A 27,979-nucleotide genomic window follows, 5' to 3' on the forward strand; every position below is an offset into this window, starting at 1 on the left:
AACAGTGGACAACTTGCAATGGAGTATAGCATCTAGGAGCAGCATAGCATCTAGGAGCAGCATAGCTTTAAGGATAGCTTGACGCATAGCTTGACGCATGTTTGGTGAAGCATTGTAGCTTAAGTGTTTCATCCTAAGCGCTTGCAGCTTAAGTTGTATTTGCGCATTGCAGCTTAACGATATTTATTTTTAAGCCCTGTAGCTTAAAGTGATTCATCTGTAAGCACTTTTCGCTGAATGCTTTAAAACTCTCAATGCAGTTTAGCTAACTGGAAATGCACATTCAGCTACATAGAGTGTTTTTCTTTTGAAGGAGGCGGTATAGTTTTTAAAAACATGTCTGTGTAGTGGTATGATTGAAACTTTTGGGTTATTTAATGTATATTTTCATAAGAAACTCAACCAGATTTTAAATCAAAGCTCCATAAATGAGGGGGGAAATGGCATGTGCTTATTTCACTGATGAAAGAGCTTTGGTATACATGTCTAGTGGTTTTGCCTTGAACACAAGATTATGACATGTTATTTTACCTTTTGCTTTTCCATAGCTTTTGAAATATAGCTATTTGAAGTAGAACCTGCTTGATCTCAGGCAAGGGAATTACCGTTTATGTTATAAAAGGCCATCTTGAAGGTGTACAAAACATAATGGCACAGCTTCTACAAAACAAAGCTTTTATTATCCCTTTTTCTAACCCTTTAAATTTCACAATGACGTAATTTGGGTTTGAACTATATATACATGTTGTACGAATACATCTTGCCGAAAAGCACAGGATACACTTATGAACTTACATATTCTCATCCCTTTGGCTTTATTTTATTGATGAATGGAGAACAATTCTCCTAACTGTTGGAAAAAAGAAAATCATTACCATCAATGCTCATTTATTGTTTCTGTTATGTGATTGCTACAGCATACATGATATTGACTTCAAACCTCAATATACACACTCTTCAATAAACACCAAACTCAGTGCAGCTCTCACAGAACCTGCATGGTATCTTCTTTTACTTCTGTCTGTTTGTCTGTGTCTGGTATTTACAGACCCATTACTCGGCAAGTGTGAATTTCTACAATGTTAAACATCCCTCCAATTCCTCCCTCTCTCTCTCTCTCTCTCTCTCTCTCTCTCTCTCTCTCTCTCTCTCTCTCTCTCTTTCTCTCTCTTTCTCTCTCTCTTTCTCTTTCTCTTTCTCTTCCCTCCCCCCCAGACCCTGCTCCTGTAACCCCTCCGGAAGCACACAGGAGTGTGATGTGCAGACAGGACGCTGCCAGTGCAAGGACAACGTGGAGGGCTTCAGCTGTGACAGGTCAGACACTCCGTGGTCTATTACAGACACATACCACACACACACACACACACACACACACACACAGGGCTGGGTACATTTATTTATGTGACCCATTTTCTATAAAAATGTCCCATTCGTCATCAGTTGGTTTTTTTTTTCACTCCAAGCGTTGGTGGGAGTCGTTTCATATTATATGAGGATGAACTAACTGTCAACAAAAGAATTGGCATTCGAGTTGGGCGGTAGATGGGACATTCAGGCTAAACACTCACTCAGTTCTCCCCTGCAACCGGTCCTCTGTTTTTAGAATCGAATTTAGACCACTGACATACATACCGTTTTCTTCAGGGAAAGGATTACTTGGTATGTGTGTGTGTGTGTGTGTGTGTGTGTGTGTGTGTGTGTGTCTGTCAGAATTAGGAGCAGGGCTCCCTCAGCGCCAGTCAGGGGAGAAAATAGCCCATAGATAGCTCAAGCCTCCCCACTGAGACACACACACACACACACACACACACACACACACACACACACACACACACACACAGAGGGAGTCAGAGACACTTGTCTGGCCATCTAGGGCCTCTAAAACCCCCACCAGTCACTGGTGACTAACTGTGAGAGACTCTCGTCTGGCACTTAGCTATTGTAAAACAGCCATCCAGATCACATGATCTCACCACCACCCACACGGATGGTCAATAATGAAGTGTTTTTTTTTTTAACTCTCTTGAATGGAAATGTAGCTATTTTACGATCATTGCAAAATGACTTCTCCAGAACTTGTTTATGATACAGCTTTTGAGCTTATTCATATTATGTTAAAGACTTAAATATTTAGTTTAACATCATTTTTTGTTTTGGTGTTACAGATCACCAGTGCTGACATTTGCAAAGAGTGTGTGTGTGTTTGTGTGTGTGTGTGTGTGTGTGTGTGTGTGTGTGTGTGGGAGGGGGACTTTCCCTTTCAACCTGTCCAACCCTCGACCCCTCCTGTCACCTCCACCCCTCTCCCCTTTTCTGCTCACTTCGACACACATTCACGCACACACACACACACACACACACACACACACACGTTGAGTGCAACATTCCTTCTAGTCACCCAGCTGGGCCACACATGGGCAGGATAATCCCCTCAGTGTGTCCCAATGGAGGCCTAGTCATCAAGTAGGAAAGAGAGAGAGGCAGACAAGACAGAAGAAAGTAACAAGGAGCAGGAAGAAAGAAAGAAGGAGACAGGAGCCTGATATTTGGCAGTCCTTTGTAATCCAGCCACCTAGTGACTAAACGAGAATGAAAACATGTACTCCCAATGCCTCTTATACTTTGATGTGTGTGTTAAGTTAGTGGAAGGTAGAGCTGTTTTAATACATTAATATATAAAACTATGTTCATATGTGCATTTCGATTTACATTTTGATGATAAAATGCGTATTGAAAGCGTGTTTACTAAGTAGTCCTTGTGTGGGAACCCTCTCTCCTTCAGGTGTAAGCTGGGCTTCTTTAACCTGGACCCCCAGAACCCACAGGGCTGCACCCCCTGCTTCTGCTTCCAGCACTCGTCCGTGTGCGACACCGCCGAGGGCTACAGCGTCCACACAATCACCTCCGACTTTGACCGCGGTGAGACTCAATTGCCATCTCCGTGAGAAGGCCAGCCGTGACCGTGCAGAAATTAATTTAGGCACAGGTTGACTTGCTGTGATCAGGGGATTTATCTGGAAATGGGTTATTTTATGGGTGTTATTTTTTTTTTCTCCCTGTTACGCACTTTGCATGGTATTGAAAGCTTTTCAAACACCACCCAAGACATCACACAGAGATATGGCACTAGCGATGGTTTGGTCTGTGTGTGCAGTCTTCAGTGTTCCTTTTCTCAATTGTCGTGCCTCTTCCTGTTCGTCACTCATCCTCTTCTCTCCCTCTCCTCTCTTCCCTCCTCTCTCTCCGGTTGTAGATGATGATCAGTGGACAGGACAGCGCAGGGATGCCACCAGCGCTGACGTCCAGTGGTCCCCCAGCTCACAAGACATCTCGCTCATCTCCGAGGACTACTTCCCCATTTATTTTGTGGCTCCAGGTATATGGCTCTATGAAAATCCTGTTTGGATGGCTGTGTTGCTGCAGCAAGAAAATAGTGACTGCGATGGGAGCAATAAGCAATTTGCAGATGTTTCTTCCTGCTCCTTATGCATTACATCAGTTGACATGAATTCAAAGACTCTCAAGACACTCTCGCTGGCTCCCGCTAACAATTCTGACTCAAATTGACGTTCCCACAGAAAAGTTCCTGGGCGGTCAGCTGCTGAGCTTTGGCCAGAATCTCACGTTCAGCTTCCGGTCAGACCGTCGTGACACCCGCCTCTCGGCAGAGGATGTCGTGCTTGAGGGAGCCGGACTTCGCGTCACCGTGCCACTTATCGCCCAGGGCAACGCCTACCCAGAGGAGAATGTCAAGACTTACGTGTTCAGGTGAGTTCGGATCAATTAACCAACGCAGCCGTCCATTGGGCACATTCATGTACCAGATGGCATTCAGAAAACCTCAGGCTGGGCAGTAATGACTGGGTTGGTTCACATGGGTTATGGTTAAGCTTCCCAAAGTCTTGTGGGTTTACATTTACATTTAGTCATTTAGCAGACGCTTTTGTCCAAAGCGACGTACAAGGGAGAGAATAGTCAAGCTACGAGCAATAGAACCTGGTGTAACAATAAATACTACTTTACATAAGAAATATACCAAAATGAAATAAAAAAGAAAAAGAAGTGCAGAAATGTAACTGCTGTAATTGCAAGTTACGCACTAGTCGAAGTGCCAGTTAGGACGGGAAGTGCTCTCTGAAGAGTTGGGTCTTCAAAAATTAAACTATTGGGGGTGCTTGTGTCCTAATGTCTGCACTGCTGTTTCTCCAGGCTCCATGACACCACAGACTACCCATGGAGGCCCAACCTTGGGCCCGGTGACTTCCAGAAGCTTCTGCACAACCTGACAGCCATCAAAATCCGTGGCACCTACAGTGAAAGAAGTATGTCTGAGATGGTGTTTTACCATCTGATACTATTCTGCTACCTTGAATCTGCCAGTCCTGATTTAGTTTATTTAGTAATCGGATATTCTACTCATTAGGAGGTATATTATGTAATTTCAAAGGAACAAAGAACATAGTCAACATGCAAGTCATTTGCATAGGTCAAAAGGTACATTAGATTTTGTGTAAAAGGCCACTTAATAAATAATGCAGCAAATAAAAGGTTATGTGAATTAAAGTTAAACTATTAGGATCACAAAACCCTGTGTGTGCTTACTGAAGCGAGGTTTTGAGGTGGATTAAAAATGCAGGCAGTCAAAACACCTCAGACGGGATAAGAGATTTACCATAAACCTCTCCTGCTTCTCTTCAGACAAAACACGCCTGTGTGTGTGTGTGTGTGTGTGTGTGTGTGTGTGGGTGCCTGTGTGTGTGTGTGTGTGTGTGGGGGTGCCTGTGTGTGTGTGTGTTCGTTCCTGCTCAAAGTCGCCGGTTTCAGTCATAGTCTATATACTATGGATAAGCATGTGGACAAAACCTGTGCTTAGCCGACATAACAAATTGCAGCAAAATAGCCGCTGCAATATACCCTCTCTCACCCGACTCAAGGTCTCAGTGTTGGATAATGAGGGCATTATGTTCAAGGGCATTTTTTTCTTTAACCTTTTTAACTCTTTCTCCAACAGGTGCTGGCTACCTCGATAACGTTGCCCTAACAACTGCTCGCCGAGCCCCCGGCACCCCTGCCCTCTGGGTAGAGAAGTGCACATGCCCCCAAGGCTACGTGGGGCAGCACTGCGAGCAGTGCGCTCTGGGATACCGGAGGGCCAATCCTGAGCTAGGCCTCTTCAGCCCTTGTGAACGCTGCAATTGCAACGGCCACAGTGATGCATGCGATCCAGTAACCGGTCAGTTCCATTACATGTTATTTATCCATGTTTGTCCATCTGAGTTAGGCTTTTGTCACCTAGGTTATGTTGCTCTTATGTAACATATTTGTATAGCTTAATACTACATCAGAAACTTTTATTGTTGTGTGGTAAATGTGACAAGCAGTGGGACATGGTAAGACAAGGTGCACATTTGTTGGAGATTCAGCCGGTCTCTACCCAGCATTGACATAAGGGTGCCCCCTTGTGGTTAGTAGTTGAAAGACACCCATGTACTTGTCTGCAGGAATGTGCGACTGCCTGCATAACACAGCTGGATTGAGCTGCGAGAGATGCAAGGACGGTTTCTATGGTGACTCTACGGCTGGTTCCTCTTCGGACTGCAAGCCCTGCCCGTGTCCTGGAGGTGCCACCTGTGCTGTTGTCCCCAAGACCAGAGAGGTGGTGTGCACCAACTGCCCCGCTGGCACCACAGGTAAACACATTACACTTCTTACGTTCATGTATACTGTTCCTCTTGGCTCTGTTTATTTGGTGTTTGCAATTTGACTTGCTGTCTAAAATGTCTCCGTTGCCAGCTGTAGTGAAATAATAAATAGTTTGGCCCTCTTCCTCTGTCTCCCTTCCTACCCAGGCAAGCGCTGTGAGCTGTGTGACGATGGCTTTTTTGGGGACCCCCTGGGTCAGGACGGGCCTGTGAGGGCGTGCCGTGCCTGCACCTGCAGTGACAACATTGACCCCAATGCTGTGGGCAACTGTAACCGGGAGACGGGCCAGTGCCTGAAGTGCATCTACAACACCGACGGCTTCTTCTGCGACCGCTGCAAAGAGGGTTTCTTTGGCAGCGCGCTGGCTACCAACCCCGCTGAGAAATGCAGACGTGAGTCATCAAGAACTCCTCTGACCAGATGGTTTAGATATATATTTAACGTAATGGAAGACTGTATTGACACGTGCTTCTCCTCTCCTCTCCTCTCCTGTCCTCTCCTCTCCTCTCTCTCCTCTGTCCTCCTCCCAGCCTGCTCCTGCTCCCCCTACGGGACTGTCGATCAGCAGACTTCCTGCCTGCAGGTCACTGGGCAGTGCCAGTGTCTCCCCCACGTGACTAACCGCGACTGCAACGCCTGTGAGCCCGGCTACTTCAACCTGCAGAGCGGCAAAGGCTGTGAAAGGTACCCTACCTCTACCACTCAACAACAATAACCTTATGTAGAACTAGGGGTAGTGACAAGTACGTGGTCTAGTACTAAACCTGGGTAAATGGTAAACCTATAGCTTCATTCTCATTGCCTAACAGGTTTACCACTTAATAAACGTATCCACGTTTGTCACTAGACCACGTACCTGGAATACCCCCCAGGTTTAGCCCAGGGCTTTTGTCCACATCACATCTCCTCCATTATTAGCATTCATTAGCATTCATTAGCATTAGCATTCATTCATATTAGGATTAGCATTCACTTTGTGATCTTGCTCTTCTCAGGTGCGACTGCAGCCCGATTGGCTCGACCAGCGGGCAGTGTGACATCGAGAGTGGTCAGTGTGAGTGCCAGCCTGGGGTTTCGGGTAAACAGTGCGAACGCTGTGAGGTCAACTTCTTCGGCTTCGGCTCGTCCGGCTGCAAACGTAAGCATGCCTCTCATGTGGTCCTGACCTGTATCTCCCGTCCCTCAGGAGATGCTCGTTTTTTCTCTTCCGCCTGTCTGTCAAGACCAGACCGCAGAGTGTCTTATCTCACGCCTGAACTTTTGACCTCCCGCAGCTTGCGACTGTGACCCGGAGGGCTCCCAGACGGCGCAGTGCAAGGAGGACGGCCGCTGTGAGTGCCGCCCTGGTTTCATAGGAGCCCGCTGCGACATGTGCGAGGAGAACTACTTCTACAACCGCTCCACGCCTGGCTGCCAGCAGTGCCCCAACTGCTATGGCCTGGTCAGGGACAAGGTATCCGCCTCTCTCTAATGCCACTAATGGGCGTCTAGACTGATATATTAAAGCGTACTGGACAGGCGATTGCGTACCTAATGGCTGTTATGATTCGCACTTCCAGGTGAACCAGCAGAGGCAGAAGCTGCACGACCTGCAGACTTTGATTGACAATCTTGGCACCAGTACGGAGACCGTCAGTGACAAGGCTTTTGAAGACCGACTCAAAGAAGCCGAAAAGGCCATCATGGACCTGTTGGAGGAGGCCCAGAGCAGCAAAGGTATAATCAGCTGCATATATTATACCCTGCCTGTGTTTGCTGCGGAGACTGTTGCACCTCAAGACCTCCTCTAGATGGCGACAGGTTACAGTCAATTAGCTCACAAGACACACCAACCATCATCACTGACACTTCATCACAGTTCATGTTTTCATCAATGTTTTGCTAAGCCTAGTTGTTTTATACTGTGAAACAGTCGTGTGCCTGACCTCAGCAACCTCAGGTGTTCATGATTTCCCTCTGTTGTCGGACCTCACACAGATGTAGATGAAGGCCTGTTGGAACGTCTCAACAACATCAACAGCACCCTGACAACCCAGTGGAACCGGCTGCAGAACATCCGCAACACAGTGGACAACACAGGCACGCAGGCAGAGAAAGCCCAGAAACGTGTCCAGGACGCGGAGAGCCTGATCGACAGAGCACGCCAAGAGCTGGACAAGGCCAAGGACGCCATCAGTAAAGTGGTGAGTAAAGTACACATTGTATGTCTGCCTGATTTTCCTGTGGCTCAACTGGTAGAGCAAGCTACGAACAACAAAAAGTTAGTAACATGAAAAAAAAAATTGTAGTGTAAGTCGCTTTAAGTGAGAGCAGCTGGTAAAGGAATAAATCTGAATGTAACTATGACAGTGGTACATCCATGGTCTTCAACAGCGACTCAAACTCAAATGTTTCTTGTAGGACATCAAACCGCTCACTACCGCGGGAGGGCCGAACAACATGACCCTTCTGGCTGAGGAAGCCCGCAACCTGGCTGACAAGTAAGAGCCGTCCTCTGAAAAACCAGTGCACACCTTGCTAACCATCTGATGTAAACATGGGGGGGAAACAGAGTGTGGACTATGCAGAGATATTTGGGCGGGGGGGGGGGGGGGTCGGGTCAACTTTTTTGTTGATTTTGTAGACAAAACTTCACACACGACATTCCAACACAACTAGCCCTAAGCTTAATTCGCACCATGGGTGAATAGCTAACTAATATCTCATCATGGGGTTTTCTGCGCAGGCATAAAATGGATGCTGATCAGATCGAGAAGATTGCCAAAGACGCAAATGACACGTCTACCAAGGCATACAATCTGTTGAAGAAGACACTGGATGGCGAGGGAAAGACCAGCAGTGACATCGATGAACTCAACAAGAAGTATGTTGCTGAAAGAGCACCAGATGGACCTTTCCTGTCCACTCGACCTTCCTTTGTTGTGACCCAAATGTTTTTGTTTTGTGTCTGCACAGATACAGTGAAGCGAAGGACCTTGCCAAGAACCTGGAGAAACAGGCTAACAAAGTGTTGGCTGAGGCAGAGGTGGCAGGTGACAAGGCCAACAAGATTCTGTCCAACCTCACAACCCTGCCGCCCTTCGACACCAAATCACTGGAGGTGAGCTGCCAGACATAGTAATCTCTTTCAACTAATTCAAAGCTGCAAGTGACATTGTTTATTTGCTAATGTCACTTTAAGGCTTTCAGAAGGCAAGGAATTTGAAAGTGCATTTGCTTGTGGAATGTTTTTTTGTTGTTGTTTTTTTTGTCTTTTTCCCCCCGTGTGTTACTGATGAATGTGTGGTTTCTGTTCAGGACGAGGCCAGCAAGATCAAGAAGGAGGCATCAGACCTGGACAAGCTCATCGACAAGACTGAGAAGGAGTACAACGACCTGAGGGAGGACCTGCGGGGCAAGGAGTCTGAGGTCCGCAAGCTGCTGGAGAAGGGCAAAACTGAGCAACAGGTGAGTGACTTGAGTGTCTCCTTATCTGTGTCAAATGTATGAACTATGCCATGTATGAAGTCCTCATATGCCAGATATTACATTCACAATACTACTGTGCCCGGCCAAAGCATAATAAAGAGGTTTTAATATAGCATACCATCAGAATCACAGCAGACAAATCGTAGCTGGGTTGGATCCCTGTCCTGTGTCTTAACTCCCTGTCCTGTGTCTTAACTCCCTGTCCTGTGTCTTAACTCCCTGTCCTGTGTCTTAACTCCCTGCCCTGTGTCTTAACTCCCTGTCCTGTGTCTTAACTCCCTGTCCTTTCTTAACTCCCTGTCCTGTGTCTTAACTCCCTGTCCTTTCTTAACTCCCTGTCCTGTGTCTTAACTCCCTGTCCTGTGTCTTAACTCCCTGTCCTGTGTCTTAACTCCCTGTCCTTTCTTAACTCCCTGTCCTGTGTCTTAACTCCCTGTCCTGTGGCTTAACCCCCTGTCCTGTGGCTTTTGTGTCTGTGCCAGACGGCGGATCAGCTGCTGGCCCGTGCGGATGCTGCCAAGGCCCTGGCTGAGGAGGCTGCCAAGAAAGGCAGGACCACGTACCAGGAGGCTCAGGACATTCTGACCAACCTCAGGGGTGAGCTCACAGATAACACATAGCATGTCAAATAAATTCATTAAATGCAAGTTTGCCCTTATCTTAATCAATTCCCATAATGTGTTAATGGACTGATGAGTAACATCAAATTAGCACTGTAACATATATTTATATTACATGTAAGGTAATAAAAATATATTAAATGCAAGGTTGCCCTTATCTTTATCCATTTCCATAACATGTTAATAGACTGATGAGACATCAAATTAGCACTGTACTACTATGGTGCTTGCTGCTACTTGCATGCATAAAGGTTAGAATTATGTGTAAATATGTACAGATTGTCAGTGTGTTCTATTATGTATTTCTCTGTTACACGTTTAATTGTGCTGTGATGAGGGCTTGAGGCGTTAACCAGGCTTTTACTGTATGCTCATGATGTGCGTCTCCTAACTAGATTTCGATAAGAGGGTCAACGACAACAAGACGGCGGCAGAAGAGGCTATGAAGCGTATCCCAGAAATCAATGCAACGATCATCGCGGCCAATGAGAAGACCAAGCAGGCAGAATCAGCACTGGGCAACGCAGCAGCAGACGCCAAGGAGGCCAAGGCTAAAGCCGAAGAAGCCGAGAAGATCGCCAGTAGCGTGCAGAAGGTGGGTGTCTACTGTATTTATTGACCAACGAATCAGAAATAAATGACACATTGATGTCAGTAAATTACATTGTAGAGGTTTGATTTAAAGCTTGCAAGCAGACGGCCAACAGATTCTCCTCGCCAACTCCAGCACAGTTGGCCCTGATAAAAACCGAACTGATTGATTAACTGAGGATTTGGTGATTTTTAATTTGGTAACGTGGTGCTGTAGAAACTGCTCAAAACAGCATAGTGAATAGACTGGGCAGCAATTGGGAACAACAGGAGTATAACGTGAATACTCGACATACAAACATTTAGTCACCAAAAGGGACAAGAAATAATGCAGGATCCCTTTGTCTGTTTCAGGGCTCAGCAAAGACCAAGACAGATGCAGAAAAGGCCTTTCAGGACACTACGAAACTGGACGGCGAAGTGAACGACATGTTGAACCAGCTGTCAGCTGCTGAGAATGAGCTGGAGAAGAAGAAAGCAGAGGCTGATCAGGACATGATGATGGCCAGTATGGTGAGTGAAGCTTCTCCTCATGGTTCCAGGACGTAACAGTAACTACAATCAGGCAACTATTCAGATTGATTACACTCATTACACAAGAATGGTAAGAGTGTGAAGTGATCGTTTTTGTTTTCATAGGCATCTGACAACGCCAAAGAAGCTGAGGTCAATGCCCGCAAAGCCAAGAGTGCCGTCAGGATGGTCCTCGACACAATCAACGACTTACTCAAGCAGCTAGGTAGGCTGAAACAAAAAGGCTTGTGTGGTCAAAAACATGTGTTACCAGTGTTACCAGTTCTGTTGAGCAATCTTGCTTTTCCCTGTCGCAGGCAACATTGACAAGGTGGACCTGAGCAAGCTGGAGCAGATCGACGGCTCCCTGAAGCAGGCCAAGGAGAGGATGAAGGGCAGTCTCCTCGACAAGAAGCTAAAGGATCTGGACGACGTGGCCAAGGTCCAGGAGGAGATGATCAGTGGCTATGACCAACAGATCCGCGAGATCCGTGCAGACATCGCCAACCTCAATGACATCAAGAACACGCTACCTGAGGGCTGCTTCAACACCCCGTCACTGGAGCGGCCTTAATCTCTCCCCGACCTCCTCTCCTCATCTTCCTCTTCCTCCTCCTCTCTCCATGCCCCTCTTTCCTTATTTGTACCACTCCTTCCACCACCTGTCTAACACTTGGGCAAAGAATCGCCAATATTTTACCAAAATAGGTTTTATTTTGAAAAAACAAAAATTGTATGTGTCTTACGTGTCTTTTCTTTACTTGTTTTTTTTTTTGTGTCTTTTTTTTTCCCAAGAGAGAAGCCAACTTTTCACACTGATGGTTTTCAAAGTCAAAACAGGAGACCAGCAGCTTTTCTTTATATAATTCTGCCATACAACAAGCACAGGAGACGTGAAAACGACTAAAGCTGTGTTGCCCCCTGGCAGGCTGGTGCTGAGGGGGGGGGCTTGAGAGGGAGGGTAGGGTAGGGTAGGGTAGTGCCCCTCGGAGCTGAACAGAAACCCACGTGACTGCACCACTTCCAGACTCTTCCACACTCCACCCACGGTTCACCACCCCTCATCCCCGGCAAACCCCAACGGAATGTCCCGCGGTTCCACCCACCCACCACTCCAGACACAAGGACATGGGGGGTTTGGTTGGGGTTTGGGGGAAGTCAGTGTTTTTTTTGGTTTGTTTTTGTATTTTATTTCAATGACCTGCAGTACAGTATGTGCCACTGTCTGTGTTAACCTAGCCTAATTTCAGAACTAGCAGTGAAGGAATCGTTTTTTTGACTTTCCGCTGTCACATATGCCTCCGGTTCTGTCCCAGCATGAGAACGGCGCAGTATGTGATGATGGTGGAGAACATACATCAGGCTTACACTCACTCGCTCACTGAACAACCATAATCCTTTCTCCGCTGCACGCGCTCACATTCAAGAGAGCCGTGTGAACAGGGCTTTCTCCTGCTCTCTTGCTTCTCGTGCATGTTCGTACGTGTCCATGATCCACTACAGTTTGAAATTGTCATGTAATTACTTGTCTTTAACACTACAAAAGCATATTTTCATTTGTGTTTTTTTTTGTTTGTTTTTTTTTGTTTTTTTTTGCCGAAGCTGCTGCTTAATACAGGTGTACTGCAAATCACACATTAACAAAAGGCAAAAATCCCACACTATGCAACTTTGTACATTTGCGTAGCAAGACTTTATCTGATACACTGGTGCTAATAATTATTTCAAATGTTATATTTTTGTGTGAATGTTTTTTTATTATGATATAGAGTGAGGACTTGTTATTTGTGTAAATAAGTGCGTAAATGATTCAGGACTGGCTGATTTTACAACCAAGACCCAACCAGCCATCTCATATAGGTTCACAAAGAAAAATCAGCAGAAACCTCCACGTAATATATAAATATCTATAATAAGGTCTGTGGTATAATATGCTTGCTTGTATACATGGCTCAGTGCTGTTGCCTCATAGCTCTGCCATTTTTATTTTATTTGTGTTTTAAAAAATTTCAGTGGGTGGTTAATAATTGATGAAAAGATTCTTTGGTAAGCAGAACCTCTTCTCTATACGTTGACTGACAAACCCAGCCTCACCTTTTGAGTTAGAGTGGCCTTCACCGACATCCACAGTATGCCTAACATTTCATTTTACTGAATTATATGCTTGAATTAAGAAAAATAAGCTTGGTCATGTTGCTAGTTAAACATTTTTTTATTAGTGTTTTGTGCCTTAATCTTTGGACGTATGCTTCACTCGGTCCTATCGTTTTGTGTTCTTGACAAAGGCATCAAATCTAAATTGTACACATAAAAACTACATTCTCACTGATGTCCTCCGATTTCAACCTAAAAGCAGGGAACCTATTGAGAGGTCCTTACCATCAACATACATCTAAGACCTAGAAGGTCGCAAGAGGATTTAATATTTCTGGTATCTTTTCAGTTCATTTGTCTTGCATAAGATCTTTTTTTTTCCCCCTATCAGCTTCATACAAACCTCATGTTAAATAGTGAATTTTTATTTTTCATTTGTTCCAGTTTTTTGGAGAGAAAGTATTTGTCGAAAGATGAACTCTTCAGTACCACTTTGACTTACCTTGTCCTGTTTAGGTCTCCCAGCCATTGGTGGAAAGATTTGCAACACATACAATTTTTATGTATAAAACAGTATTTCTAATTTATAATGTACCAAGTCTTTGTAATCTGTTGTTATTAAGTATGTGTGTGTGATGCAGTCTTTTTGTGGTCCTTACCTATGGAGGATACTACTGTATTTATCAGCCTCTGTGGTAAGGTAATCTTTTTACACACACTCAAAAGGACCTGAAAACACCCTGCTTGTTACCCCCAGTTGCCTGTAAATCAAATCGTAACATTTGAATAATAAACAATTGTTATTACCGGATTTTGGAATCATGTGATTTATACTGCATTTCTGAATGAAACCATTTGAAGTCACAAAATGTTCTTAGTTGTAGTGACTGACCTGTTCAAAGGCTGTTTGTTTCAGTGCTCTTATATATGTGGTTTAATAGTTCTGCGTCTGCATTCAATTTAGTGTGAATGTTTTGGAGTATTACTGATGTCCGAGCCTCAAAGAAAGGCAAGAAGTTTTTCACTTTTAAAGATGTCACATTACAGCTCATTCTGTGGGTTGTGGAAATGAATGAGAAGAGGGATGCTCTTTGCCCTTTTAGTTGGTCATATGTGTATTTCGCGAAGTCATTTACATGGCATAAATACAGGGCTTTCTCTAAGATCATGTGCTCACCCCAAAATATGCAAAAGGATGTCCTTGTGGAAAACCCGAGGTCAGAACATACTGGATTAGTCATATATTAAGTCATGAGTAGGGCTGTTCAGTGCTTCAGACCAAAATTAGTTTGACCACGATTTGGACTTGTTGATTGTTAACCTAGGGCATTTTTATTTTACAGAAAACTCAGCTATAACTCCTTATATAACTCCAGCTATAACTCCTTCACATGCAAGTAGCATACATGTGGACCCTTTTGACAGGTGATCCGAATAGTCTGTAGTCCTTTATTTGGGGACACGTTCTAGAAATAGTTGTAGATTGGACTGGAGAAATCTACAATGCCCCAAAGCACATTACATGTGAGACCAGTTGTTGTGTGCTCCTCAGGCTCCAGCAAATTCAAGCAAACGGCAGAGAGGTTATAATTTAGTTATAACTTAATTCGTTTTAATTAATATTTATTCTTTTTTCAGGTTTTGATTTATTGTTCAATTCAGCATTTGTTGAATTTGTTAAATGGCAGACCATCCTCTGAAAGGTGCTGAGTTGGGTGAATGCAGAGACACCACCACCCGCAAGCCCCACCTGGCTAGCCATTCGGGGAGCAATGATTAAATGATTAAGCTCTGTCTCATCATTTACATTTCCTGTGCCAGATTTGGTAATTGGCACATGGGAATTCTGCCTTTTGTTCCAGACATATTTTTATATTATTTTGCCTCTGTGTCTGGAAAGTACAGTTCCCATTTAAGTATTTTAATTAACAACTGCTGTTTCAGTATTTAAAAAATTACCCAAGGCTACAGTAGTTATGGCTTGTGTTTGGGGAGTGTGTGTGTGTGTGATGAGTGTGTTTTTTTGGGGTGTGGTGTTGGCAAGGGAAGATGCGTGGTAGACAAGGTGTGGCCAGAGCAAGGTGTTCGTGTTTTGCCGGAGCTGATGTGTAAGTGTGTGTTGACATGGTAGGGTGGGGCTCCGTGTGTGTATGTGTTCATGGCATGCAGGCACCTCTGAGCAACCATGATTCAGTTTGCCTTTCCCCACCCCTGCAGCGCAGGCCCTGAACACTGAAGGGTGTGTCTGCTCACCTCTGTGAAATCACTGCCCCGCGGCACTGAATTTTTCCCTTATCTGAAATGATATATGACTGCCTGATTCTGTCTGGCTGGCTCTTGACAGGGTGTGACTGTACCATCAAATGACTATACATAATCAAACTATACATAAACTATACAAAACTATACAAATCAAACACTGCGACATAGATACCATACAGTACTTCAGTTATTTTAAATCTTAAGTCTTTGTTTTCTATCTGTGGTGATGGGAATTATTCATTACATGTGTGCAGCATTTCCATGTGTGATACAGTGACCAGTGACCTCACCTTGCCTTTACATGGCACAAACTTATTTATGAAATCATGATTTTGTAGTGGGAACAGTAGTCAATTTGTGGATACAATGAATGCAAAACCATGTTCATGTTTGAACATAGAGTTTGGGTACTACAGTTCCGCATATCTTTGTGCAGTAGGCATTGTTTGCTCTCATGTCTCCTGCATGATTCTCAGTGTTTTCCCAAGGTGTTCACATGTGTTTCAAAGCGAGCTGTGTCCCAGCATGAAGTCCCTGTCAAGGTTGCAATGCTGTGAAAAGACCAGTTGACTGATACATTGTTTTGAATACATACTCTGGATATTGTACAGATGTAGTAATCAGTGGGTTTATCTCAAACATCAAAATGAAAATGTCAACATTTTCTACCTTGTGAATGGATACAATGCTGTCTTTGTCATGTAACCTTAATAAGGCAGCTAAAAAATACATTCAAACTTTATTCTCCTGGAGGGCACCCAAATTGTAGTCAATTTTAAGCCCTGATCATTGTTGTTATATCCTGTCTAATTCTACACCAAGCAAATAATATTGGGTGATATGGTCTGGTGTGGGGTTTTTCAGAATCCATCAGGCTTTATCAATCAGATAAAGAGTCCTTTCTTTATTCCTTTTTTTTTTTTTTTTTGCATAATGTAGGACTAAACATCTGGAGGCTTAATCTAATCACTCATCCTGAGTGTCAACCCAAGTCCTTCGCTATTTGGGGTAAATTGTTATGAACCCCATAGTGGCCGTAGCGTGACAGTGTATTCCAGTGTTCGTTATTGTGTATTTGGTGTAACAGAGGGTTCGCTGACGACTATGCCATGAAACATTTCCTGTTGGCCACGCATACGCTGATTCACGGGTGAGTAAAGCACCAGCTGAGATTTGGCGCGTGGCGTGTCGGTGCATGTCGCGGGAGAGGTGTTTTATAAGCGCCCATCAGGGACGTGCCGGGCAGATTCAGGTGTTCGTTGAATGGAACGGACCAACCATAGTAACATTCAGTTTTGAGAAGTTTTTTGTGGATTCCATTAATTTATAGTTCTGGAACATGAGGAGTGTTGGGATTTTTCTCTGCATGGTATTTATCTCTTACCCTGTTGATGGAACATATCGATTCGAACGTGAGTACAAAGTTAATTGAAAGGTCACCTTATAAAGTGTCGAGATACTGTGATGCTGCTGAAGTTTACTCCCTGGTCTTATGGTGATTAGCATGATAGTTGGCTGACAACCATTTGCGCATTAAATATCAAGGAACACAAAATATGTATTTAAAACAAAAACAGTATTATTAAAATAATTATTTTTAAAAATATATAACGGCATAACTTACTTGATAGGTTCAGGAATTCCGAAGCATCTCTAAAAATGTCATGCCCATTTGAAGGAAAAAATATCGGTTCTGGATCAGACGATTTTGTGTGAAGTCTAAAAATGTATGTTTTTTTGTAAGTGTAAGTGAAATTAGTATAAGCCTGCAATTGTTACATCATGACTTATTACATCTGTCATTTGAGTTTGTCAGAATATGTTTTTCTCCGTGTTGAGTTAAAAGAAAAAACACCTGTTGCTACACTGCCTCAGTTGTCCTTATTATCAGCATTAACAATTTTTCAACAACTTTACTGTGTTACTGTGACTTCAGGCGAGATTCATTTATTTCTACCCATTTAGCTTTAGAATTATATTCACTCACCGCTAAATGTGAGGGTAAGGGAGAGTTTGAGTCGTGTGTGACTGAAGGGTAGGCCCAAGCTACCCAAGCTAGCTACTGGTGAGCTCCCTGCTGGCCTGTCACCTCTGTGGGTAAAGTGAGCATGTGAGCTTTAAGTGTATCGGTGGTGCAGATTGTCTGTATCACCCTTTATCATCACAATGACTGGGTAGTTTTGCCTTACTTGTGGGGACTTGTTCAGACTGCAGGGACGTTGTCTTCAGCTTTAAGTGTTTCATAATAGGACAAGTAATGTGAAAGACATTTGGAGATGCACATAGTGTGTGTTATGTGGACTCAGCTATGGACGAGGTCTTTGTGTGGATACTGAGGAATCTGAAGACTATCAATTGGCCATTCAGTGGTCGTCTGAATTGGCACAATTCAGTGTTGCTTAAATAGCCTCCCTTTGTAGGGTTTTCCAAGATTGCTCAGAAGCTACCATGCATGGCTGACAAAGTGCATAACTCAGTCTATCAGAAAGATGAATCTCACCACATGGGTCTAAATGGGTGTGGTGCAATGAGACTTGTGGTGGAGGCAAGTCAATATTATTGGGAAGTTTGAATGCCAAGCTCATCCCATGATTCACTTGTCTTTTCTGAGGTTTTCATGACTTTGCTTTGCCTGCAGGATTTTAATTCCCTACTCCAGAAAACCTTTACCACTATCTTGTCTCGAGGCAGTCTGTAGATCATTACATACTTTGAAATAAAATGTCCTGACACTGGAATAATATTGCAAGGGCGTTTCTAGCAAGTGATAAGATCAGGGGATTGTCTTTTTTGTGTGTGAAGGGAGCCTTGGTTGTTTTTTTTATGACTTTTTTGCTGACTTATCCCTAATAGCCTATGCGTTTTGTTTCCCAAGTGCAATTTGGCAATACTGTTTCTTATGGGCATGTTAATAAACAAAGCAAGTCTATTTGAACTTAATTGACCTGAGAGAGAGAGAGAGAGAGAGAGAGAGAGAGAGACTTGTCCGCCTAATTATTGGTGTAAGGGCTATCTAGCTTGGGTTGTGGTCACGTTAGTGAAGGTTTTTTTTTTTTGTATCAACATAATCCGATATGTTGTGTAGGCCTAATACCCACGCTCAATGATTTCCACAATGTTACACAGACTGTCTGTTGTTTTGCTATCAACACCTCTGTCTTCAGGGCGGAAATACTCGGGGCTAGGCTTACAATATTTGGGGCCATAGCCCCGATTGATCAGACCTAATGACTCCACTGTTCTGAGACATCTGAAAAAATCTGGTGATGTGGGGCTATTACTCTGCTGATGAGTAACATATTTTATTATTTTAGGAGGAGCTCACTGCCAGTGCAACGGGAAAGCGCTGTACTGTGTCAGGGATACTCAGGGCTTGCTCTGCGTGAAGTGCCAAGGAAACACAGAAGGCCGGCAATGTGAACTCTGCAAGGAGGGATACTACCACCAGAGGGCAGACCAGAGCTGTATCTCCTGCAACTGCAACCCTACAGGTGAGGATGCATTTGGATAATGCCGGAGATTATCCCGTATATATATAATCACATATCTAATAGACTAAGCATGAGTGTGATCATTCTCCACTTCACTCTCCGTTTGATGTGTTGATATTTTCACTGATTCTGTGTGCTCATCGATTCTTCGAGCAGTCACAGTTCTATAATAAAAAGGTGTTTCACTGTACAGGTTCCCAGGGTTCCCCTTGTGACAGCGAGGGCCGCTGTCGTTGCAAAGAGGGCTTTAAGGGGGAGAAGTGTGACCGCTGTGCTAACGGTGCTCCAATCTCAGCCACAGGCTGCGCACCTCTCAAGTAAGTGGGGCTTACATAGTGTGGGAGCCGAAGGCAAGACATATTGTGGTCTGTGCTATCATTTGTGGGCTGTAATTGAGAAAGCTTTTGCCTTGACTCCGATAAGGAGTTGATGATCTACAAGAGTTTTTGTCTCTAGATTCGCATTGTTTTGAAAGACAATATTATTGTTCTAACTCTAATTCATGTCTGTTACAGTTTAAAATGTCGGGGACGGACTGACAGCCAGTTTCCAACTGATCCAGACGACTGCTTGCCTTGCTTCTGTAATGGACACTCTAGTGACTGTTCTCCGGCAACTGGGTATTCTGTCCATAGCATCACCTCATCATTTCAACAAGGTAATAAGTCCAGTCATTTGATTAGTCACTATTTTACGTGTTTTTTTCTCTCGATTAATGAGCTTTTGATTATTGTGTTATCTCACATACAGGTAGCATACATACACATACAGGTAGCATACCTTTTGGTATAAATATCATCTCTATTGTCCATAGGTGACGAGGGATGGCGTGCCGCTACTGCCAAGGGTGTGACCCCATCGGAGGTTGAATTCCGGTGGTCACGCACTCATGGTGATCTAGAGGTCATCTCCAAGGACATCTTACCTATGTACTTCTATGCCCCATGTAAGTATTCATTTCCCACGCCGAATGCACAGGAGAGAAAATGCAGACACTGCTGTTGTCTGTAACACCTATATGCAGGCCCTCCACGTACCTGGCTGTAAATGATCACCTGTCTAATCCGGTCCTGACTTTTTGTCCTTTTCCAGCCTCATACCTGGGCAACCAGGCCCTGAGCTACGGCCAGATTCTATCTTTCTCTCTCCGTCTGGACAGAGGGGTCCGTCGTCCCTCCGTGGCCGATGTGGTGTTGCAGGGCGCTGGACTGAAAGTGGCTGCCTCTCTGGGTGACCTAAGGACTGTGGTGCCCTGTGCCAAGAAAATCACCTACACTTTCAGGTAGGGAAAGTGACTGCGGGTAAAGCATGCTGATAATGTTAACCCAGCCAAGTACCAAAGGACTGTCAAGACATGACATGCCTCATCATTAAGTGCATCAGCATGTCTTTCATATCATTTTAATAGTCCTACACAGACAATGGGCCTAACCTCAGACAAGTGGATAGCAGCCACGGCAGGCATATCCTCGCTGAGTCTGCGAGCAATAACAAATTATAAAAACAGTCTGAATATTGTGGTTACATACTGTACATGCTTTATTAATTAAACCCTGTTCTGCTGTCAATGTTTTTGTAACCTATGCCATGGGTAATTGGAGTCTCTTTATGATTGTAGACTGGATGAGCTGCCTGGAAGTAAATGGAAGCCTGAACTGTCATCCCTCCAGTTCCAAACACTGTTAAGCAACTTAACCGGCATCATGATCAGGGGGACATTTGGTGAAAATGGTGTGTGTTTCTTAGTTATGTTTGTTAGAAAACAAAACAAGTCTACCTTGAAGTTGTCTCTGAAAGGTTTTTTTTCCCCCTTTTCCCTAAGGACGTGGTTATTTGGACAATGTGAGTCTTATGTCTGCTCGCAAGGGGTCTGGCCCCCCTGCAGGCTGGGTTGAGAAGTGCAGTTGCCCCACAGGATATGAGGGGCAATTCTGCGAGCGCTGTGCTCCTGGGTACAAGAGACATTCCCATGACAATGACCCCCTGAGCTCCTGTGAGCCCTGTGCCTGTCAGGCAGGAAGCTGTGACCCACAAACCGGTGAGTGGCCTGAAAATTAACACAATTTCTCACAATTATTTTTCACCCACTCACCCACACAGTGACGAAAAGATACATGTGCCGTGCTTCACTGTGTGATCTCAAAACTGTCTTCCAACAGGAGAATGCTACTCTTCTGATGGCATATCCCCTGGGCAGTCCTGCCCGGCCGGTTCCTATAACAACCCAGAGAAACCCACTTCCTGCCTGCCGTGCCCCTGCCCTGGTGGTGAGACGTGCTCGGTGACGTCAGGGACCCTGGAAGTCAAGTGTGACAACTGCCCACCAGGGAGCACAGGTCAGTAACTCCAGGGAGATGTATTCCGTGCTGATCTTGTTTCAACATCATGGAACCCTGATAATAATGATCTTCTGCGTCACACCTATAAATGTACAAATTAGAAATGTACAATACCATTCTTATCTCCCCAACCAGGTTCTCTTTGCCAAGTCTGTGCCGACGGTTTTTATGGTGATCCCCGTGGTGAGAGAGGCACCAAGAGACCATGCCAGCGCTGCCAGTGTAACGGGCGCGGGGACAGCTCGGCGGGGACCTGTGACCGCACCACGGGGGAGTGTCTAAGGTGCCTGAACAACACCAGAGGCCCCTCCTGCGAGAGCTGCTTGCCAGGCTTCTACCACATCAAACCTGCAGACGCATGCAAAGGTATGAAGCTGGGACATAGCTTACTAAAGTGGTAATTAAAGGTGCAGTCAGTTGTTCTTATTGTGAACAAATTGAAATGCTTCTTGATCCACAATACTGACATAGAGTACATCTGAAGGATAATAGTTGCCAGTTGTCCCCTTATCTTCTGTGCATGTTGATGCTGTTTTTGACAAGTGTTGTTGACAATTTAGTTTTTGGTGACGATGTAGAGGGCCCAGACATATAAACAGATACATAAAAAGGGCTTAATTTAGAAACTGATTGTGTAGAGTGCACCATAATATTGGAGAGCACTGTTTATGTAGCATGCCTTCAGAGTTACATTATCATTGTAGGTCCAGAAGCCTTTTCTCATTCACTGACAAACAAAAAAAGTAGACCCCATGATCCGAAACTGTAAGACTAACGGTTGTTTTGTCTCCTCCTGTAGCTTGCGCCTGTGATCCCGCGGGCTCTGCCTCTCAGACCTGCAGTGATGTGGGCCAGTGCGACTGCCGGGAGGGTTATGAAGGACACCGGTGCCAACGATCTTCATGCCCATCCTGCTTTGACCCGCTCAAGGGCAAGGTAGGGCAGCTTTTGACTTGACAATAAAAATAGGAAAATGTAGCAATGAGAGATAGTGTTTTTGCACCAACATTGACAGTTACTGTTGGTGAATATCAAATACCACCCACTCACAACAACTTGACTGAAATAAACTACATAGCGCTGTAGTCATCTTTGTAACCCTTACTAGAGTAGTGACCTTGCTGGCTTGTTAAATAGGGCACAGGCAGAGCCTTGCAGGACTCGACCCCATAGCGAGTATTCTGGCAGATCGTTGTTAATGTGACATTAGTGTGTCACCTAAAATCTAAAAGAGTGCGTGTAGCTCTTAGAATTAAGCCACAAAACAGTCAAACTTTTAATCATCTGATGTGACTCGGGCTAATTGCACGGCGGGGACCTTTCACACACCCACAGGGGTGTATAAATGGGACTGTGTGATTTCCCCCATAATTGCCGACGTTAAGCCGTCTGAAGGAGCTGCCCACGCTGTGAGCACGCTCAGTCGAGTGGAGTGGAGTGGTGAGGCTGCTGCCACTGCTGCTGTACTGCATGTGCTGTGTCCTTTTGACCTCAGGGGGCGGCGGTGTCATGTCCAGAGGACACCCCCATGCAGATAGGATTAATCAGGACACTGGGCAGCGGCCCCACACAGGCTTTGCCTTAATCCTTAATTCTTAGGTTGCTGCCTCAGAGACCACACAGCCATCACAGTTATCACAGTCAACGTGCCCTTTGCAAACTCTGATGTTTTTGTGCCAGCTATAACAACTTGGTTTTTTATTTTGTTTTATTTATGTGTAATGTGGCGATGAATAACCGCCCTGAGATCTGCATCTGTTTCTTGAGGTTAATGGTGGTTTCCCTGTTTTACAGATAGATGACTACGCTGTTAAGGTGCATGAGATTGAGGCCCTGTTCAATGGGGTTGAGAGCGGCAGGGTTCCAGTGAATGATGCTCAGATGGAGAGAGCCATCAAAGCTGCAGAGAAGGTGGTGGCAGACATGCAGGAAAAAGCAGGGAAACTCTCAGGTACAGCACACACACACATACACACACACACACACATCCACACACTCTCTCTCTGCCGCTCTCTCTCTCTCTCTCTCTCTCTCTCTCTCACACACACACACAAAAACTATCATTGTTTGTAATCATGCCTGAAATGTGTCTTTAACTCGATATTTTTTTAGAAATGGAGAGGAGTCTTGAGGAGAGGCTAAATGAAGTCGGCACAACCCATCTGAGAGGGGACAGAGAAGTGCAGTCTCTGGCTGAAACCATGGACAACATTAAACTACAGGAGCAGCGGTACAAGAGACAAGTCTCTACCATCCAGCAACTTGTTGAGAGTACAAAGCTAAAACTACAGCAAGCCAGACAGGAGATTAGGCAAGCAGTAAGTGACGGCACCTCAGCGTTCTTGACCTTTCATTCTTCGTAGTTGCTTAGGTAGTGGATGCATTATTTTTTTCTGCTTTCTGATTGTGTACATTGAATGCAACTAGATGACCTGCTAGCATCACCAATCACCACAGATACTCTCTCTCTCTCTCTCTCTCTCTCTCTCTCTCTCTCTTGTATTGTATAAATTCCCCCAAATACCCAGTAAGTTATATGTGTTATGCTTGATTTGTTGTAAGAAAATAACTGAAATCCTTGTGTCCTCTTCCCTCATCTCAGGACTTCCCCTCTGGTGATGCTGCTGCTGGCACTGACACCTTGTCCAGCTTAGCCCTGACGGCCACCACCCTAGCAGAGCAGTGAGTCAACCTCTCTTTATTAAACTGCTGCAGGAACCAGCTGCAGGAACCAGCTGCATTCAATTAGAACAAATACAGGGCTATACTCACACTATACTATACTATACTATACTGTACTGTACTGTACTGTACTGTACTATACTATACTCACACTATACTATACTGTACTATACTCACACTATACTGTACTGTACTATACTATATTATACTATACTATACTCACACTATACTATACTGTACTATACTGTACTATACTCACACTATACTATACTGTACTATACTCACACTATACTATACTGTACTATACTCACACTATACTATACTATACTCACACTATACTGTACTATACCCACACTGTACTGTACTATACTGTACTGTACTATTCTTACACTATACTGTACTATACTATACTGTACTGTACTCGCACTATACTGTACTATACTCGCACTATACTGTACTATACTATACTCGCACTATACTGTACTATACTATACTCACACTGTACTGTACTGTACTGTACTGTACTGTACTGTACTGTACTGGCATGTTTATCTTAGTTGGACAGTGAAAGTGGGTGATGTTTTAGAAGTCCACCTCAGCACAGTCCTTACTTTTCATAAAGAAAAACATATTATCTGTGTTATCTTCAAAAGGCAGCAGGGGAAAGCAGATTACATTGAAAAGGTTGCTAACAGTGCCCTGTCTGATGCGGAGAAAGCCCTGAACCTGATGCGAACAGCTATGACGGGGGAGAACGCTGTGAAGAAACTGATAGTCGACCTGAAGGCTCAGTAAGAGATCCACACGTTACTCACTTATTGCAGTCTATCTTTCTTAATTATGGTGATTAAGAGTCACAGTTACACAGTCGGACCATGCATTGTTGGTATACATAGAGTGTTAAACTTTTGGTCATTTTGAATGAAATGGGCCATCTGATCGTTAATACTGTGATTCTTTGACACTACCTTACTAAATACTATGACCATACTAAAGCAACAGGTGTTGGATTTGTAACTAGCCAAATGAAAAGAAGGGTGCTCCAGGCTGATGGTTGTTTTACCTCCTAAGGTATGAGAAAAAGAGCTCTGAGGTGAAGGCCCTGGAGACGGAGGCGTCTGGCCTGACCAAGGCAGCCGGAGAGGAGAGCACCATCGCCACCGACACCCTGAAACAGATCTCCTCTCTGGTGCTCCCCCAGCCTCCCACGGTAAGCCCCTGTGCTGATTCAGATTCGTCTGGGTCATAGTTAACGACTGTTAGGGAGAAAAAGCTCTACAGCTTCATATACAGTTGAATTTGGGGGGCCTATTAATGCTGTGAGGGTAGTGTATGGGAGTATATTCAGGATTATTTTCTTTGAGTCAAAGTCAAAAGGTCCCTTTAATGAAATGATGCAGTTTGGAATGATTCAGGGACATGAGTCACCAAATGCATGTGGGGATGAAACAGCATCTCATTAACAATAGCAGGACTGAGAAATCTGGGACAGGTCTCCATGGAGCCTTCAGCGTGTGTGTATGTGTATGGGTGTGGGTGTGGGTGTGCAATGTATGTGTCAGCCTGCCTGTTGTTTGTTTGTTTGTGTTTGCTGGTTGTGGATGCTCATGTGGTTCTTCTTCTGTGACAGGAGGACATGGATCATTTGGTAGCCAGTCTGAATGACCTGAAGAGGTGGGTGAAGGGGAACCTAACAGCATACCAGGCCCTGGAGAAGGACGTCGATGCTGATCAGAGCACAGCGCAGAGCCTCTTGGATCAGGGACGAGCCGCTCAGCAGGTCTGGTTTCTAAAACTCAGTTACAACTCAGTAACAGCGTGTATCTATCGCACGCGGTCTCAAGGGATATGCGTGGAGTAGCTTTTGATTTCTGTTTGTCAAAGACACAACATATGAAGTGCTGTCACCACTCTGACGCTATGTTGATGTTCTCCTGCAGGAATATGACGCGCTTCTTGGGAGAGTCGACGCAGCCAAAGCTGGGGCAACCCTGGCTCTGGAGGCCATAAACAACCACAACAGCGCTGTGGATGAAGCTCTCGAGACACTGCAAGGTGCGTGACATTCAGGCCCTGAGCATTTTCTACATTATGGGTCGCATGAGAGCTATAGGTGGTGAGACCCTAGGAGTGTTTAGAGGTATTCACAGAACATATACTGTCATAGTCATACATTCAGAATAATAGTTTTGTCATTACTACACTGTAATAACACCTTTAATTCTAGCATTTTGATGTCCTGTGCCTGTATGTATCCTAAACCTAAACCTAACCATTACCTTTGTACTGTATATGTGAATGGAAAAGTATCAGTGTAGTGTTACTCAAATGATTCAATGTGTTACACTGCGATGTGCCACACTGCATGGTGCACTTACGATGTTAAGGCACTGTGATATCAAATGTGACATGGAGAAGGTACCAGTCCATTATATCAGTTCTATTGTTTGTCTTTTCAGGTCTTGATGATAGGATTAATGACAACAAGGAGTTGGCAGAGGAGGCCATCTCTAAGTTGCCAGGCATCAATGATACCATTACAGACGCACTTGCCACAAGCTCTAAGGTAGTGGCTACCCTGGACCAAGTGAATGCATTGAACGAAGAAGCCACCGCCACCATCAGCACACAGGGGGGAGTTGTGACCAGCCTGGAGGAATTTCAGAAGGTACGGAGAGAGGAATGGCTGCTGGTCATCTATAGCAGAGAACTGTGTTTCATCTCAGATGGAGGATGCTCTTATTTAAAATGAAACCGACTTCGGTTTCTGTCTATCGTACATCTCATGCTCCGGAAACTTCACTGTCCGAAACTGAGCTGTAACCAACTTAGAGGAAGTACTTTCCTAGGCATTTTTTTTTTAGGCTGGTTGAAGATAAGCACAGTTAGAACTAAATGAATTGATCTGTGGATGTGTGTATGTCTACAGAAAATGCCTGAATTGCTGAAGTTGTCCTCGGAGCTGGAGAAGGATGTTGGTGTCCTTAGAGGGGATGTGGAGGGTCTCCAGGACCAGGCGAATGACACGCTGTCCAGATTGGAAGGGGAGACAGCATCAGCAGAGGCCCAGAAGGATGCAGGGGAACAGGTGAGCAACTCCCTCTCTCTCTCTCTCTCTCTCTCTCTCTCTCTCTCTCTCTCACACACACACACAAACACACACGTGTGCACGTGCGATTGCATGTACGCATGTGTGCAAACACAATCACACCAACATTCTTCATTCTCTAAAATCCTTAGGTTGCAGAAGATGCCGCAACTGCCTTAAACAATGCACAGAGCACCAAAGATGCTGTTGGGGAGACGCTTAAGACGGTCACAGACCTTCTAGATGCTTTTGGTAAGTGTATCTGCACCTAGGGCAGGTGTAAGCAGAAGCAGTATGTAAAAGTATAGGGATCCATGGCTGAAGGCATGAACATGCAATCAACTGCAATGTCTTACACTGGAAATGACACTTTGATAATTGGCTATTGGCCCAAACCAAACTACAAAAGGAGCCTGGGAAGTGTATGACAATGTATGTTGGAGAGACACGGAGCCTGTTAAGATCTAAAAAATTATTTTGTGATTTTAGCAGTGAAAGACAACTTAATTTGACTGTGCGCCTTTATCATCCTCTCTCTTTCAGGCACCACAAGCACTGTGGATCCGAGTAAGGTGGATAAGCTCCAGGCGGCCTTCAACGCCGCTACCGTCCGCGTGACCCAGGAGCTGCTGCCCAAGCTGAGGGAGCTGGAGGACCTGGAGGTGCACCAGAAGGCTACCCTCTCCAACATGAGCGCAGACATCGACGGGATCCTGGAAGACATCAGGAACCTGGAGGTCATCCAAAAAACTATCCCCGTGGGCTGCTACAATTCACCACCCATAGAGAGGCCCTGAAGGCTGTCAGAGGAACATGGGGTTTGGGCCTTTGGGAAGGTTCACCTGCCATTTTAGCATGGAGAGTTACTATATTTATATGCACTCTATTTGTATTTGAGTTTATACACTTGTAATACATTTTTTACAAACTTTTGTTGCTTCGGAGTGAGAGTGTGTGGATGACTAGAGTGCATGTGTGTGTATGTATGTGTGTGTGTGAGTGTGTGCACGTGTATCTGCGCTCCCAATTCAGTGCCATGTCAAGGGAAGACAGACTGTGAAGTTCTATGAAATGTGCCTTATCTAAAATGTCCACATCCACACCAAACCAAAGGATTTTTCATCACTG

The 27,979-nt window shown here is 44.7% G+C and overlaps 3 protein-coding genes across 4 annotated transcripts in view; all 3 read left to right on the forward strand.

Annotated features, from left to right (window-relative positions):
* lamc1 (laminin, gamma 1) overlaps positions 1-13,800 on the forward strand; it is a 54,849-nt gene extending 41,049 nt beyond the window's left edge. The window contains exons 7-28 of the mRNA XM_012826320.3: positions 1,216-1,314; positions 2,783-2,919; positions 3,254-3,376; positions 3,579-3,768; positions 4,210-4,322; positions 5,012-5,233; positions 5,502-5,690; positions 5,850-6,095; positions 6,234-6,387; positions 6,699-6,841; positions 6,978-7,156; positions 7,263-7,419; positions 7,681-7,886; positions 8,104-8,183; positions 8,429-8,566; positions 8,659-8,803; positions 9,001-9,150; positions 9,654-9,768; positions 10,187-10,386; positions 10,737-10,895; positions 11,022-11,121; positions 11,213-13,800. Coding sequence (XP_012681774.2) covers positions 1,216-1,314; positions 2,783-2,919; positions 3,254-3,376; positions 3,579-3,768; positions 4,210-4,322; positions 5,012-5,233; positions 5,502-5,690; positions 5,850-6,095; positions 6,234-6,387; positions 6,699-6,841; positions 6,978-7,156; positions 7,263-7,419; positions 7,681-7,886; positions 8,104-8,183; positions 8,429-8,566; positions 8,659-8,803; positions 9,001-9,150; positions 9,654-9,768; positions 10,187-10,386; positions 10,737-10,895; positions 11,022-11,121; positions 11,213-11,469 — 3,502 coding nt within the window. The 3' untranslated portion in view covers positions 11,470-13,800. The remainder of the gene's footprint in view (positions 1-1,215; positions 1,315-2,782; positions 2,920-3,253; positions 3,377-3,578; positions 3,769-4,209; positions 4,323-5,011; positions 5,234-5,501; positions 5,691-5,849; positions 6,096-6,233; positions 6,388-6,698; positions 6,842-6,977; positions 7,157-7,262; positions 7,420-7,680; positions 7,887-8,103; positions 8,184-8,428; positions 8,567-8,658; positions 8,804-9,000; positions 9,151-9,653; positions 9,769-10,186; positions 10,387-10,736; positions 10,896-11,021; positions 11,122-11,212) is intronic.
* Positions 13,801-16,073: 2,273 nt separating this feature from the next.
* On the forward strand, positions 16,074-19,441 carry LOC122128853 (laminin subunit gamma-2-like). Of its 2 annotated transcripts, none has more exons than XM_042703742.1 (3): positions 16,074-16,663; positions 18,566-18,742; positions 18,936-19,265. In XM_042703742.1, the coding sequence occupies exons 1-3, from the start codon at positions 16,591-16,593 to the stop codon at positions 19,061-19,063; spliced, it is 378 nt and encodes a 125-aa protein (XP_042559676.1). In that variant the 5' UTR covers positions 16,074-16,590; the 3' UTR covers positions 19,064-19,265. The 2 variants fall into 2 exon arrangements, 1 of the variants encoding a protein (XP_042559676.1); XR_006151658.1 differs by lacking the exon at positions 16,074-16,663 and having other exon boundaries at positions 18,009-18,742; positions 18,936-19,059; positions 19,258-19,441.
* Positions 19,442-19,541: 100 nt separating this feature from the next.
* On the forward strand, positions 19,542-27,976 carry lamc2 (laminin, gamma 2). The gene is made up of 18 exons (XM_031563070.2): positions 19,542-19,688; positions 19,835-20,024; positions 20,361-20,473; positions 20,565-20,780; positions 20,902-21,078; positions 21,217-21,447; positions 21,881-22,017; positions 22,876-23,032; positions 23,194-23,399; positions 23,684-23,763; positions 24,417-24,554; positions 24,835-24,973; positions 25,394-25,543; positions 25,704-25,818; positions 26,223-26,431; positions 26,693-26,851; positions 27,004-27,103; positions 27,395-27,976. The coding sequence occupies exons 1-18, from the start codon at positions 19,670-19,672 to the stop codon at positions 27,646-27,648; spliced, it is 2,790 nt and encodes a 929-aa protein (XP_031418930.2). The 5' UTR covers positions 19,542-19,669; the 3' UTR covers positions 27,649-27,976.
* Positions 27,977-27,979: the final 3 nt, after the last annotated feature.

The sequence above is a fragment of the Clupea harengus genome, chromosome 25 (assembly GCF_900700415.2).
Source record: "Clupea harengus chromosome 25, Ch_v2.0.2, whole genome shotgun sequence".
NCBI classification, from domain to species: Eukaryota; Metazoa; Chordata; class Actinopteri; order Clupeiformes; family Clupeidae; genus Clupea; species Clupea harengus.

Coding starts and splice junctions, on each gene's coding strand:
- LOC122128853 (XM_042703742.1), top strand. CDS start 16,591: ATGAGGAGTGTTGGGATTTTTCTCTGCATGGTATTTATCTCTTACCCT. Junction 16,664..18,565: donor TGGAACATATCGATTCGAAC/GTGAGTACAAAG, acceptor TTATTATTTTAG/GAGGAGCTCACTGCCAGTGC. Junction 18,743..18,935: donor CTGCAACTGCAACCCTACAG/GTGAGGATGCAT, acceptor TTCACTGTACAG/GTTCCCAGGGTTCCCCTTGT.
- lamc2 (XM_031563070.2), top strand. Junction 25,544..25,703: donor AGGGACGAGCCGCTCAGCAG/GTCTGGTTTCTA, acceptor GTTCTCCTGCAG/GAATATGACGCGCTTCTTGG. Junction 26,852..27,003: donor AGAAGGATGCAGGGGAACAG/GTGAGCAACTCC, acceptor TAAAATCCTTAG/GTTGCAGAAGATGCCGCAAC.